General features: G+C 41.8%; 1 protein-coding gene across 1 annotated transcript in view; it reads right to left on the bottom strand.

Moving 5' to 3' along the window:
* Window positions 1-15,655, bottom strand: part of adgrb3 (adhesion G protein-coupled receptor B3) — a gene marked incomplete at both ends in the record, with an annotated part of 100,078 nt that extends 84,423 nt beyond the window's left edge. The window contains one exon of the mRNA XM_079728777.1: window positions 14,905-15,655. Within this exon, the coding sequence (XP_079584903.1) occupies window positions 14,905-15,655 (751 nt within the window). The remainder of the gene's footprint in view (window positions 1-14,904) is intronic.
* Between the last annotated feature and the right edge of the window lie 619 nt (window positions 15,656-16,274).

The raw sequence follows: 16,274 nt of genomic DNA, 5'->3' as shown, positions 1-16,274 counted from the left end.
CTCACTTGTGGCCGCTGAGATAATCAATAGTAACATTAAAATCCAGTTGTAATCCCGTTCGCTAAAGGAGGTTCCATTACATTTGGGGCTTGCGTATTGAAAGTCATGGAGCTGGCTATCAGGTAAAATGTCACTTAAAGTTTAAGCAATCACAAAGTATGGATTTGCAATAATGCTAACAGTGGCAGAATGGCGCACCCTGGCGCTCGTTGATATTTACAATGGTACAAGTCAACATTAAAATCTAGAATCCACACGCGTTTAATTTCCCACACTGTTTTTATGACCGGGTTGCTAAGTATCGACGTGATTTAACATGTGTATACTTTCACTCCCATATTCCTTAGAGTACAGTAGTCAGGATAGTCTAACTACTGACGGTTCAACTCCCAGATAGCAGTTACTCGGTTGAACCCCCGGTGTCCGCAGCCTAAGCGTAGGCCTGCTTGACCCTATGCTTTACCTTTTTCACCAAAGTATCTTCCTTGAAGTGGCTTCAGATGAAAGCCACCGCTCACTCTAAGACTAAGTTAGGTGTGATCTAATACTTCCACTGTTGTGTTGAATTCGCCTGGTTTTTCTCCTATATAAAGATCAGCACGTGGGCGGCCGCTGCACGGCTCTGAGGGACAGCCAGCTGGTATGTGGCCTCCGAGGAATAGCAGCCACGATAACAACATGAGTGTTATGGGTATTAACGGGCGAGCTGTTCTCACTCGCATACATTACGGCGGGGGAAATCAGATCCACCACATGAGGCGACCTATATGACCACAGGTTAACACAGCCGGCACGGTTTCAACTCCAAACTCTGTTTAGAGGTGACTTTGTTTTTCTGTAATAGCTACTCATTTTCGTTCATATATTCGGTTGGGGTTATATGCTGTCTCCTGACACATTAATCAGTTCAGAACTGTGCCCTGATTAAGGGAGCTAACGATGGCTGGTGCATCAAATGGTGAACATCAACGCATGTCTGAGTTATCCGCAGCAATCATCTCCATGGCAACCCAGACTTTCCAGCCTCGCACCAAAATTCAGCATCTCCCTTAAGTCCTAACCCTTAAATTAAGATATTTTATTTTCTTTATACATTTTTTACTTAATAATAATGTAGTAATTTGCAGAAAGGTTTACTTCCTGGGCATTTTTTTACAATAACAACCATACCTGAATGGCCTGTCCAATGGACTTGCACTATTGATTAGTAATTCTAAGAGGTAAAATATTGAATGTTGACAGTTAAGCTCATTGACTTAATGCTTGCCATACAGCTTTTTTTTCTTTATGAATGCTGCTACAACATAATGAATGTAAAATGGTTGGGAAATCAGAATAGATTACTATATTCCTCTGTTTTTCTATATCCAAAAGTCATATTATGTTTGCATCTCGCACACACAAGACATACACACATATGCACTCACACATACATACACACACACAGAAACACGCTGATGGGATTAAAGGCTTTAAATATTCACCCAACTAGACAAATGATCTATTGATGTTTCTATTGAAAACAAAGCGATTGCTGAATGGTCCAAAGACCTAACCGAACTAGCAGACCCGCACGAAAGATCTACATTTGATTTGAATAGCTCAAGGTCCGAAACAAGGTCTTTTCGAGTTCCGCAATTGAATAAAGTTGTATTCTTTATCTTGATTCCGCATGCTATTTACCTTTTCATGCATTTTACAAAGCATCAATTTGCAAGTGTTTAGTTCATGTTGACCTCGTAGCTCGCTGCTCTCTGCAGACTGCATGAACCCACTGCAGTTTTGAACACATTAAGCTTGTTATTGTTCATGATGACTCAACAGGGCTTTTGCTGCATTGAACTGTGTTGCATTGAACGTGACCTCCATATTATACTAGTATACAGTATCAGCTTTGACAAAAAGTAATCGAATTGCCTCACACTAAGCTTGTCAAGCTTTTTCACCGTTTTGTTTTTGAAATTACAGCCATTATTTTAATTAAAAGAATCGACTCGTTATTTGATAAGCATATCCAATATTTTCAATTAGCTGACTTTCTTTGCAACTGTTCACCAGAAGCTTAAGAGAGCTCAATTTGAATTGCAGTGCTGCACCAAAACCTTGATTAAGCCCTTAATTGTATTTATTCCGCAAAATATAACAATTCTTTTTACATCCCCTCAAAAAAATAATAATGGCACAAAGTAGATATCTTATTGTTAAGAAGAAAAAAAGAATCCTCAGCCTTCTTTTCATCTCACACTTCCAATGACTCACAGGAAGAAAAACATCGATATGGACACACGGGTCTGGACGAAGTGGTAAACGTCTCGGAGAGAAAATAACCCAGGGAGGAGCAGAAGGGGCTGCAGAACTGAAGACCCCCCCCCCCCCTCTGTACCCTCCAACTCATCTGCACCAAACGTCTCCCGAGACCTGGCCCAGGGAAGAGGATGAGGAGGAGACAGGGGGGAGGGGGGAGGGGGGAGGGCCGGGCTTCAAACAATGACACCCATGCGGCTAACGTTGCACTCCTTTGGTCTCCTTCCTAATCCAATCATTAGGTTGATATCACACAGGACTAGGCGTGGGACGTAATGCCTTTTGTCGCTCTTATGGGAATACGGCGGCAGCCGCACAGAGAGCCTCTTTGCTCGCGTTCTCTAACCCTCACTCGTGCCGTAATTGGATCCTTTTTGATTTTGTGAGGCTCCATTTGATCACCTGAATAAAAACGGTCTCAAAAGCGGTGTGTGTGTGTGTGTGTGTGTGTGTGTGTTTGTGTGTGTGTGTGTGTGTGTGTGTGTGTGCGTGTGTGTGTGTGTGCGTGTGTGTGTGTGTGTGTGTGTGGCGTAGCAGTGCATTCTGTTATCAATACCATATCTACGTATTAATCAGGCCTTTGGTTCCTAGAGTGTGTTGTGGAGAGTTTGACTCTTAATCAAACGATGTCTAGGGTGAGTTATTTTGAGTTTCTCAGATTCAGACTACTTACCTCTGAATCTCCTCAGGCATGGTAGGCCCAACTCATCTCTTGACCCGGAAAGATAAAGCCGTTTGGATCTTTTTGACTTTTGCTCTGCGGTTTGCCGTTTTTTGCCGGATTATTAAGACCACTCAGTGAGCCGAGACTCTGTTTCTGGAATTTTCTAAGGAGTTGTTCAGCTCAATTTCTACCCTTTGAAGGGATTATATTTTTCCATTGTGATGGCTATTTTCGTCTCGACTAGCACTAGAGCTGAAATGAACGGTGCTATTTCATTGGGGACCGGTAAATAAAACCGTGTAATTCGCCAATTTGGAAGGTTTGAAGCCGAATCCTGCAATTAGCATGTTTGCCCTGAACTCTTATTATTGGTAACATAAGTTTTACACTTATATGCATTGTGAGAATAGTTGTGAGTATTGTCACAGGCCAATGACTATGACTTCACGGTTGTTCTACACTTCACTGAGCTGGAAAGGATACATATGCCTCAAATATATGATTTTCTTAACCCAAATATATGATTTATTTGGGTACAGAACATGTTAATATATCAAATATATATTCCATATATTAATATAAGACTGACAGAAGAAGCCATATGCATTAATTAGACTAATAGATAATAACAGGTGCTATTGATGACTGGTATATATAATTCATATATTTATAAGACGTCCATCCCCATGAACCTGTGTGTGTGGATAATTTCCACAGTTTATGAATCTTTTTTAATCAGCCTAATAGCTTCACATAGGGCTGTACAGAACAAGATCAAGGAGTATTAAAATGTTGATTTGATTTGCGCTGACTCACGAATGTATTAAATTCCTGATAAAAAGTTTAACAAGACACACCTAAAAAACATCTCAACATGATATATACACATATGGTTATTTTTGCCACCAACTATGCTGTTATTGACAGGAATCTAGTACCGAGGGCTAGCTAACTCAGACGCAGCTGCAAATAGCATGATGATGATATTTAGTACCTTGCCTCGTAGTAACTGACACTGAAGTCTAGACAGCTGTCAAATCACCCTCACCATGAGATTTTTTGCTATATTTCCATGCTAGTTTGGATGATGTAAATAGCAAGCAAATATCAGCAGCAAATGATAAAATCTATGTTTGCACAAGGGATTGAGACATCTGAAGAAGCTAAATGCAGATTAAACGCTAGCCTAGTTGGAGCACAGTGGCCGTTATTTATGAACTATGGATATTGATATTTGATAGCCTTCAGCAGGGTTGATCCCCTCGAATCGACTTTATACCTGGATGGCTAATTTCCTGCGAAACTACCGCACACTTTTTTTTCTTTTGTGAGTGAAGCCTAATCTAAGGAGGTGCCTCCCATTCCAAACACAAATAACAACGATAGCCATGGATCTCCTGTTATCGCAAATCAAAGCCTGAGCGATCAATAACCCGGCCCTCCCCCGACGTACAATCTGTTAATATCCTCTTTTACGCCAGAGCTTCCCCGAATGACGGAAGCACTTTGACGTGTTGTCTTTGGCTTTTTATGAGTCTTTAAGGTTATCCAACTGATTAAAAAATCGTCAGGCGCAATATACTGTGCTCCATGGCAGACAAGCTTGTCTGAGGTCTACCCCATGCTTTCACAAGCGTGCGTTTCACACTGATGTTGTCATTTTGTCATTCTGAAAGTCTCTGATCAAGCTATATCATACCTATGGATTGATATGGTAGGACATCTTTTATCTTGGCTGCACAATCTCTTTGCAATAGAGTATAAATACATATAAAGTATGGACTGTACAGTAGATAGGGTCAAAATGATTCTAGAGTCTCCCTCTAGGCAAATCACAGTTCATAAATAAGATGATTTCTCAACACAACTTTTCGTCACTGGATGTCACGGTTTTGCACAGCAGACAGCTGTTCAAGCCATTGATTATAATTAAGCTGAATAGATGAATAGAAATAAACTAGACGAGGGGGCTTCAAGAGGATGCTGGTAGATTTCCTTACTTTCTGCGATTTCAATTTGGTATGAAATGCTGTCTATGGCATAATTACATAAGGAAAAAATAAACAGCAAATCTTTAAATAATGATCTTCTCAATTAGATCCTCACACTTAAATGACATATTAATCTATGCTATTCAAAGATCCGTATTCAAATCTATTCTATTTGACGTCATAAATGCTTACATTTCTACACAATTTCAACTTCATTTATCATTTTAAATCTAAATTAGATTTTGCTTTCAGTTGCACGCGGTCATAAAACATCTACTTTCAGCGCTGTTTCCTGGTGTTATGAAAGAAAGAGCTACAGATTAATTGTCAATTTGGCACCAAAGGTTGTTGCAGAATAAGCCTTGATTTCTGGATCCCATCAGCGTGTTATGTAATAGACAGCGAGAATGTGAGGCTCACCCAAGAAATACACAGCAGAAGCAACTGGCATGGTTTCCGTAGTAGTACCGCCCATACATCCAATAATACAACTAGTACTACCGCAATGCCCGGACATTCCATTTGATATAGAGGCCAACGTTCCGCTTCAATGTGGTTGAAAATGTAGCTGCAACAGTAATAATCCCTATTAGTGAATTTGCATGATAAACAATATCCATATCGCCATGAAGGCAAAGTGGTCTTTTATAGCCTAATAATGGCTGTTATTGCACAGACGTTTCGGGGCAAACGCACACAAACATTTTCTTACATTCTGGGTAAGAAATGTAAGAGTTAATTTACGAGTAAATTTAATGATCTCATTAGGCTCAACCTCAAGCAGACCAAAAGCAATACAAGAACTCAAGGGTTCAAAGTTTGCCATGGTTTGATAAACAGAGCTACCAGACACCTCGCTTATCTCGCTTACATAACTCAGAGATACGATCTAAATAGCTACACAGCCAACACATGATTCTCTCTTTATCTCAGGGGAATCAAGTGTGCATGCAGTATTCAAAACCAGCTATAGAGTCCAGAAGGGTCTGTTCAAGTGGAGCCATCTGAGATGGTGTGTGTTCTCCTATGGTTACTATAGCTCTCGTGGGAGCTAACCATGCCATGTGTTGCTGTTTTATCCAACAGTAACTAACTAGTTACCTTGAAAGCAGATCAGCAAAGGGGAAACAAGGTCACTCCTTAGCAAGCGGTGTCAGACTGATGTATGGCTTCGATTGCAACGATACATGTAAGGATGGGAGAGAAAAATATGAGCTTCTTGTGGGAATGTGGTTGCCCTTTTTTATTCATTGCCACCATTACCATTGTATAGAGCTCGCTCATGTGTAAACGCTCAAATGAATGAATCCATATCGCCGGGTCCTTCCACTTACAGTCAATGGAGCAGAATAATACCGAACATCCTGTTGACATTAAGCAATCCGCTGATCCAGCTGACAATACAGACCCACCCTCCTGGTCCTCGCATGAATCTTTCATGAATACGTATCAGTTTAGTCATTTGCTATATGTTATGATCCCCTACATGAAATATTTCAGTGTGCATTTTTGACAAGGTAAAAAAAGGGCACGTCGAAAGGTGGTCATATTCAATGTGTGATTCCTAGCAAAACAAAAGAACCACCAGTGGTTAATCTCTTGATTACTAGTATTACCTGGCTAGCAGCAGCAGTTTTATACCCCATACCAAATGACAATGACGTCTTTTGTTGCTTAGCTCGACACAATCCTTGCAGAATACAGCGTTTGTTTACTTGTACTTGACAGATGTTTAAGCGAAACGATGTTGGCCGCCGTAGGAGCCGTTCGGTGTAGTGTGCGTGTGTGTGTTTGTGTTTGTGTGTGTATGTGTGTGTGTGTGTGTGTATGTATGTGTGTGTGTCCGTGTGCGTGTATGTGTGTATGTGTATGTGTATATGTGTGTGCGTTGGATATACGGCACAAGGTGACCGCATGGCCTTGTGCAGGTTTTTAATATGCCTTCGGTCATCAGCGGGAACCTACCGCCACGCTGAAGGAAGGCATCTATCTGCCAGTCGCTAGCCAGACAGCCATTACTGGTAACACATGGCTCTTCATTCGGCCAGGCAGGATGGCGGTAACAAGGAAAATCCATAGAATCGCCTCGCCTTTACCTTCTCCTTCTCCAAGTGTCTTTTCGCTAGTTGCCAGCTAGAAAACTCCACTTACTAAAGGGTTTGGCTTTTTAAAAACCACATGAATCTGCATCCATGAGATACCTGCCAACGGTGGGGGATAGGTGTGAACGGTTTCAGCAGTCCCCTGGGCAATTAGATTTTGCATCCAATTCCCTCCATAAACATTTATTTTGATTGACAGATTCATTTGCCAGGTTTTGTGGGTGGATGTTCATGCAAATGTCCCCCTGCCAAGGCAGTAGCCACCTTCTGACGGACCAGAACTAAGTGTTTTGAAACGCAGAGACAAGCCTGGTGTGAGAGAGAGTTATAAAGCCTGATTCAGGTATAGCTTTATGTGGAGGGAAAACAGGTTAGGTTAGGTTGAAGTGCTTGGAAGAGAAATAAAACCCACACCAAAGAAAGTAGAAATCGATCAAAAGTATATCCTATTTATGTGTTTGTGCGAGTGTGTGTATATTTGTGTGTGTGTGTGTGTGCGTGTGTGCGTGTGTGTGTGTGTGCGTGAAATGAAAACTCACCCACAGACACGTACACACACACCCATAACGCAATGCAATGTATCCAGTATATACCCATAAAGGGATGACGGAATAAAAAAAACATGTGGCGTACAATGCAATCCCACTGTCCCCGTCTTGATCCAAAGCGTGATTGCGAAGAGAAGCGACACTATTTCAGTCAAGGCAGTTGGAAGCTGTCCCTCCTTATGCATACTCATCTGCAGAACACAAACATGCTCAGCTCTTCGTAGGAGCCTTGCCCGTGGTGCGTAACGGCACCACCTCCGTATTATGCAACGGATACATCTCTGCCGGGTCTGCAACAACACCACCGGTTTACACACACACACGCATGAAACGTACTCGCGTTGGCCTCTGTGCAATTAAGCCCCCGGTGTTCTCTCTTCACCCCCCCCGCCTCCCTGAATGAGGGTGGGGTGGCTGGGAAGTCTGCCCCCTTTGATGACAACAGGAAATGTGAAATGATGTGGGGCATTGAATAATGCATACGCTGGCAATAAAAAATCTAATTTGTATAATCAGAAGATGAAGCAATCTTTCTCATCTACATAGGCTCATTACTTGCAATGTCCGCATTCATATAGCATCCTTTTTAAGTCAGGGGAAGAGCATGACAACAGTGGCCCGTCCTTTGATTGTGGAAGGTCTACTTATCTTTAACTCATAAATTGCAAAATAGAGACGCGATATCAGAGGGAGGCACGCAATTACCAATGGAAATTATTTCTGTTAATATTGCAACGGTACACTTGTGTGTCAAGCCTTTGAAAAAAGAAAGGACAACATTAGTTTAAACTATGCACATGTTTCCACTCAATATTAGCCAAGCCTTTGTGCTTTGAGATGAGATGGTCCGTTTCCTTCTGGATAGCATTGGTTATTACTATGTTAAATATACATTTGTGATGCAAGCAAAGGCAACACATATTATTGGGATGCGATATATAAAGACCAAGACTTGCAGTTTACATGGGGATATTAATAACCACCATTGAACTACATAAGACCTGCTGATACATATATTCATAAATTGTTCATTTATCTTATTAAACGCCAATGAACAACTTATGACCTTTCTTAGCTGATACATATATTCATAAGTTGTTCATTGGTATTATTAACTACCAATTAACTACTTGGCGAACTACTATGAATATTGGTGTCAGCTAAGAAAGGTCATATTGGGGCAACCTACTTATACTACTGACTTGCAATAGGTTTACTGTAGGGGCTGACTACGGCCACAGTCGTAGACAGTCCTATAGAAACAAGCTATGTTTATCCATCCATATGTTCCTCTACCCCATCCTATACAACTAGTTTGCACCACTTTTAGCATTTTCGAAAAAACAATGAACCATTATCCATTAACCATTATTATGGCTTGATGATTTTGTTTTAGTTTAAATATGTAAGCATGGATAACGACCCTGGTACATTTATTATACTTGAAAATGAGTGTTAACAGCCTGAAGTACTGAAGCATGATTGCATAAATAGTCATTAATAGATAGAAGGAATATCAGTAAAATTGATTCAGAACTGCTCCATGTGTTATGCTTGTTAATGCTTATTAATACAGCTCATGGTTTCAAAAATATTTACAGATAATTTGGTTGCCAATAACAATGCAGAACTAGGCCTACGTTTGTCTTAGGAAAAGAGTACAGAATGCACTTCATTTAAGGGCATTACATATAAAAATACCAGGGGAAATAATCTTATCTTTATCCCTCATTGATAGGTACCTCTTTTGGCTGAATCGAAAATAATTAAAATAAGACTAGTATTTCAGGCCCGATAGCGTGGCATCGACGTTGCTGATTGATGAGGATGGAAGACGCAACTTATTGCTGTAATTAATATTAATAGTCTGTTATGAATAATTATAATGTTTATCCATATTCGTATAATTATTAATTCAGTTTTTGCACAAATTATAAGGCGACACATAAAATAGTACAATAAAACATTTATAAGTGCAATAATAGACCTGCAATTTGTGCCAGGAGGTAGTTTCAATGCATTGTCTCAGAGGATGCAAACAGGCAAGGCTGTAGAGACTGGAAGATGGACGGCATGTAGGATGTAGAGGATGAAGGATGGAGGATTGAGGATGTAGCGCTATCGGTAAAAGCTATGCCTTTGCCTGTAGTTCCTCTTAAATGACAATGCATTGGCATTGTTCTGGCAACGCTCTCTCACCTAATTACAAATGCAACAGAAATGTAATTTGGTGGATGAACGCCCAGTCTTGGCCAGGCTGAAGAGCTGTCTGTGTAACGTATCGGGGACGTGGTGTATATATTTAGTACTAGAAATGCTGAAACTCGCTTTGGGGACCTTTTCTTTGCTATTACTGTGCACTGCTTGAGACCAGGTGTCTCATACCGACAAAAACAACAAAACAATAATTATAATGCCTTCATTGCGGTTCTTCTTCCAAATGACACTTTGCTAATTGGGTCAGATTGTAATGCACCAAGCACCTGGCTTATTGGTTATCCCCTTCCCTTTCAAATGATTTTTCTCCTCCAAAACAATTATGATGTGTACTCTATAAACAAAGTCAAATAAGGCCTACACTTATGGTGCTCAACATTTCTGTCTCAGATATAACATTATAACTGAAATCAACCAAACAAAACCGAAAAGACAATAGTTAAATATTCCCTCTTCCTGTCGAGCATGACATAATCCGAGCAGTAGTCTCTGTATGTATGTTAACTTCTAAGTGTCCCATCCGAACACAACTCGGATGGATTCAAAACAAACAAGCACTACACACAAACCAAAATGCCACAGCTGATTAAATATTAAACAACAGACATAAGGGAAAACTAGAGTACTGGAGAGTGGTTTTCTAAAAACCCAAACTAAAACAAAGTCAAATTAAGTGGACAATTTTTGAAGAATAAAATGCGATTGAGAAAAGAGATCCAAAGACGTAACAACACAATATTTGTGATCTTAATTGGAACTCGTTAAATCCCTGCCTGGGGCAAGCGCTCTGCTAGCATGTGTGTAGCTAGCATGGCTTCATGGATTCTGGTGGATTGCCTCCTGATGCTCATCGGGAAGCCTACCAGAAACCCAGACGCAGCACGCGTGCCAAGTGACAAATCAGGTCACGACAACTCTAAATGGAATGCTCAATGAGCTCAACATGTTTGTGTGTTTCATCTGCTGTGTTCCCGTTGCGAGTGGATTCCACCATTTACAATCGACCGTGCGTACAAAGCCTTTTAAACTAAATGGCCCTACGCAATACAAGCAGCACCAGATACGGTTTAGGAAAAGAGGGCACAGGGTTGAACATTTTTTTGTCCACTTCCCCGGCTGATGATGTGAACGATCTTAGCAGCCCTCTGAAACACACTCTTGTGGATTAGCATCACTGTCAAAAGTTGCTTAGAGTGACTCATTGTTTCACAGAATTCATCAGAAGACATCAACTTCAACTTTGCTCCTCACATATCACAATATACACGGAGCTATTCCTGCCTTTACAGAAAATAACTTACCAGAAAAGCCTTTCAGAGATGGGACTTTATGTAAAGCGTTGTAGTTTATAATGCCCTTGTGTTTTGCTTCATTGACATGACCTCCGCCTCTTATGCAAATACATCCATTACTGGATATAGACTTGTATAATTAAAAACATTAACTAACACATCGCTAACAAGGCCACTGATCGTCAGTGCAGTGATAAAAATATATACAAACGGTAACACTAAAGATAGCTTTGCCGCTGGAAACCTTTAGAAGCAAGGGCTAGAGGGTGAAGGGGGGGGGGGGGGGGGGGGGGGGGGGGGGGGGGGGCGTGTACGAGATTAGTATAACAAAAAATCCCTAATCCACCTCATCCTCGAGATAAAACAAATAGATTCCGTAGTAGTGTTGAGCCCCTGCTTTCTCTTCTACTGCACTGGAGCTAAAATGGCCTCCAAGTGTAGAGAACAATGGGGGTGAGCATAATGCTGTGTGACTACTGAGTGATTTGACTGAGATCCAAAGTGAATAAAAGGCCTTACTATGTGAGCCGGCTGAGGGGCTGAGCTGCTGCAGAGCTCGGGACTTTGGCGAGTGCCGGTGTATTAAGACGCTTCGCGCACACGCCTCGCGGTCGCCAATAAAGTCCGGTTGCCATTTCGCACATGGCACAGCACACAGCGTTTGAGTACACAGAAACTATAATGAGAATTGTTGGTACTCGCTATGGATTTTTCTCCTCTTTCCGTACTCAAAGCGACCTACCTTAGCTATTTTTTGCCCCATAAACATTAAAGAATAAAGAGATAGATCTTGTTTAGTGGTAATAACAGGAGAAAGCAAAACCTCAATCTTTTTCTCGCACAAGAACAAGAGAGGCTGATTTTGCACAAAACTTTTGCCGATACATCTATTTAACATATATTATATGAAAGTGCAATTTCATGTATTAATGTTGAATTGTATATATGAAGGTATTTCTTATTCATGCATAAAGCCTTAAATTATGTATGAATGTGAACACTATAGCACTATAGCAGGGATTCGACCTGGCTTCTTTCCAATGGCCATCCAATAACATATCGAAAGACCAGCAAAAGTGGGACAGAAAGGAAAGCTCAGCAAGTGTGTTCTCCCTCCCTGTGACAGTCCTTAGTGCATGACTCCAAAGAAGCAGGAAGCTGAATTTGCTGCAAAGAAAAAAGAAAGACACGGAATGACCTTCTCCTTCGACGCCTCGAACACAGAGACGCACCGCCGAGACAATGGCCCAAGATGGCGTTCGTTGGCGAGGGCCAGACTCATTTGTGTTTAATTTGAATGGTGCCGTCTAAAATACAAGGGCTTCATGCCTGGAAAGGAGAGCTCTGGACATCCTTTACACAAGCCTCCTGGAAAAGGAGGAGAACCCGGGATGGAGAAACCATTCCAGCGGCCCTGTATCCACCGCAACATGTTTCCAGTCGGATCGGTGTCGTCCACAAATCAAAGCAATAGGGGATGATAAAGCTCTGAGTCAATGCAACTGTTTTGTTGTCCAATTAAGCCAATGTATGTGTGTCTAGAACCCTGATCAACAAACCAGTTTCAGGGCAGGTTAAGGTGAATGGATGGAAGCCTATTATACAAGCTGCATTTTCTCCTTGTGTAGCGTTGCTTGACATGAGACAAAAGAGGGGGCTTTCCAGCATCATAGCCACGGTATATATATATCCTTCACCCCAGGAACCAAGGAGCTCAGAGAGGTGGGTGTCTCTCTCTCTCTCTCTCTCTCTCTCTCTGTCTCTCTCTGTCTCTCTCTCTCTCTCTCTTTCTCTGTCTCTCTTTCTCTCTCTCTCTGCTTTTTCTGTCTCAAACCAAGCTCTTGTTGACTTTATTTACAGTTGAATTCCTCGTCAAGCACGCCCACTCAGTCACCCGGATATGAGACACGGTGCTCTTTTAAAGCTAGTGGTGGAGCAAACCCCCCCCCCCCCGTCATCCAGATGAAAACGGATTTATTCTAACTGCCCCGTCCACCGCACTATAAATAGAAGCTTGAGAGCAAATCTTTCGAGGGGGGGGGAGAGAGAAAAAAAAATAGATAAGCTTCTCTCTTAAGCTGTTATTAACATGATGATGAGAAATATCACATGTTGTTTTAGGGGGGGGAAGACTGCCTATGGAATACAACAAGCCCAAGAAAACACATCTGACCTTCACTCATTTTCCCTGAATGACCTTTAGAGTCCCAGGGAGATGAGGATTACTGATTCTAGGATATTCGGCAAAAAATGCATAGGATGGGTATTTTCTTTCCACGTCAATTAGGTAAAGCCGTTGTGGCCGGTCCCGTGGGTCCTCGGTAGCCACAAGTGCGCTGTAATAACTACAGTTATATGTAATGTATGCATCTTGACCTCAGCATTGTGTTTAAAAGATAGTGATGCACCCAACAAGAGCCAGTATAAGAGCAACCTTCATCAAAATAACTAATAAAGAAAGAAAGGTCTGAGGGTTGAATATTACAAACACACTTGGAAGTGCTGCGAGGCAGTGTGATGATTCACCGGGCCTAGGATGGATCTGAACCCCAACAATAAATAAGGTTAATCTTTAGCGTATTGATTTCAAAGAGGTGAATTCGACCTGAGGTCACAGCTTTAAATTTACAATACGACGATGGTGTAGGCGTGTGAAGGCTTCTAGGAGACCCCTCTATCAATATAAGTTTTGTATAAGTGTTTTTTAGTGATCATTTGCTTTAAGGGTAGTAGTTTGTACATAGGATGCATGTGCTGGCAGACAGGCTCCCTCCAGCATACACCAATTAAGTAGTAAATAGCACAATGGGTCAGGAATGGTGTTAATCGACTATGACCATTTGTTATTGCGTTATTGAGGGTGTATGTGTGCATATCTGTAACATGAGATTGGGTGCTGAACTCTGTCAGCCATTTAACCTCCCCTGCATCAGTCTGTAATTACTGATGCTGATGTAAAAACACAATGGAGCTCTAGTTGATTAGCATTTAACCAACGTCTCTGTGTGTGTTTGTGTGTGTGTTGGCCATTTTGTAGACTGGAACATTACCTATTGTGACAGTTACTGTATTTAATTCTTTCAAGACGTTTGTTATTCATTGGATGTAACAGTGTTCACTTAATTCTCATGCTAATGTATTAACCCTTAAATGTGGACTGAATATGATATTTTTAAATATCTAGAAGCATCACAGTAGCCTATTGCAGGTTTTATTGTGGGAAGCTTGGCACTAAGGTGGACTACAGAAAAAAACATGTCGGGGTTTGGTGGGAGGGTGGGGGGGAGAGGGGGGGGGGGCAGTAACAGCCACTGTCCTTGAAGTGAAGTAGTCATATTAAAATCTCACTATTGTCCCCTGGATCTTGGAACACAATGAAATACCCTTTTTTTTGGTGGTTTGGTTCGTGAAGTTGTTGGTGAAAGAACCCTTTCTTATACATGAACCCACTCCTCTGGTAGCTTTTTTTTTGTGTTTCGTTTGCTTTAATTTCCCAACAAACCAAAAAAAACGTGACACATTTCTCATTCTGTACCGGGCCTGTGTGTTCTTTGTTTCATGGGCCTAGTGTTGCGTAAAACGCGCGACGCAACGCCGGCGGTGGTGGCTGATCAACCGGGCAGAGTTAACCGACAACGTGCAACCACCACACATAACGCCACCGATGCATAACGCAGCGTTCCCCTCCTATTGGCTTCTCGCTTTCTTTTTTAAAGTGTTAAGAAAAGCCAAAAAGCATAGCGCCACACGAAAAAAAAAAAAAAAAAAAGCCCGGAGAATACTCACCTTCTTTCGGTGGACGCTTCACCTCCGCACTGAGATTGCACACCTGCCCGGCCTGCAGTTGCGGCGACAGGCAGCCCTCAGTCTGGGCGTTCAGGGGTAATACCACGTTGTTGAGCATGAGCATGCTCTCCGACTCCCCGTCCCCCAAGTGCTGGGGGCAGGTGCACTTTGAGTACTCGATCCCGCATGTCTCCACGCTGCCCTTGTCCGACTTGAGGCAGTTCTCCAGCCACGTGCAGAGCACCTGACACCCGAACTGGCTGGGGCTGGCCTTGTTCACCACCAGGAACTCCACCACCGACTTCTCCTCCTCCAACTTCTGAGGCGTCAGCCCGTTGTAGTCGTAGGGGAAGACCCGGCGGAGTTGGACGAAGTTTTTGTCGTACAGCAAAAAAACGTAGCTGTTCTTGGAGTCGCACAGGTACACGATGGACTCGTTGACTTTCAGCAGCTCGTTGATCTTCTCGTGGGAGTAGTGGTCAAACTGGTAGGTGAGCAGGGAGAACTCGGAGCAGCTCAGGTCCCTCTTGTACAGTTTCAGGTAGATGCTGTATTTGGTAGGGTCCGGGTTTTCCAGGGTCCAAGTACAGTTTGTGTAGTTCTTGGGAAACATCTCAGTCACCGAGTAGGATCCATATATGACCCCCTTGATCAGAGTGGAACACCAATAATCTTGGGCACCAGTTAATCCAAACATAACCAGAAGATAGGTGGAAAATATGTAAATCAACAGGTTACGAACAGCCTTCATCCTATGTCATTTGGCCTGCAAGGAATGGACGGACATGGTTACACTAGGAGGTGTTCAACGGTAAACACAAACACAAGTAGGCTCAAAGGGATATGGGTTATTATTAATCACTAATCATTTCAAATAATCTCCTATCTAGCATGAAAAAGAGCATTCATTTTAGCAACGTAGGGGCCTACATATGCATGCGCAACTCATTTATTATCCTACCATATATTGGGCAAACATTGCCATCTTGTGGTTAGTGGGGTTATTTATATATTTATATAGCCTACGTCTCTTTGTGGAGGGAAGTAAAATTTAATTCTGTTCAAAGAAACATACTAAAATAGAAAAACAGCTCGATTTGAGCAAATTATATCTGACAGAGCGATTGGCACATCAATCTGGAATCAAAGCCAAGCAGGTGTGAATATAAGACAATTATATATAATGTATTAAAATCTGACAAAACCACATAAAGTGCCCTTTCAGATCTAAAAGCCCAAAACCATAAAGGCCTGTCTACGTAGTGATATTTTGAATCAGTGTGTTTGATAAAATATTTATTCGATCATAGACTAACATGAGAATATGTGCATTTCTCAGTAGCATGTGCCTTTTGGCACACAGCGTGTGG

Source organism: Pollachius pollachius (genome assembly GCF_949987615.1).
Source record: "Pollachius pollachius genome assembly, chromosome: 2".
Lineage (NCBI taxonomy): Eukaryota > Metazoa > Chordata > Actinopteri > Gadiformes > Gadidae > Pollachius > Pollachius pollachius.
The sequence above is the reverse complement of the archived record's forward strand: the minus strand, read 5'-3'. Positions and strand labels throughout refer to the sequence as shown.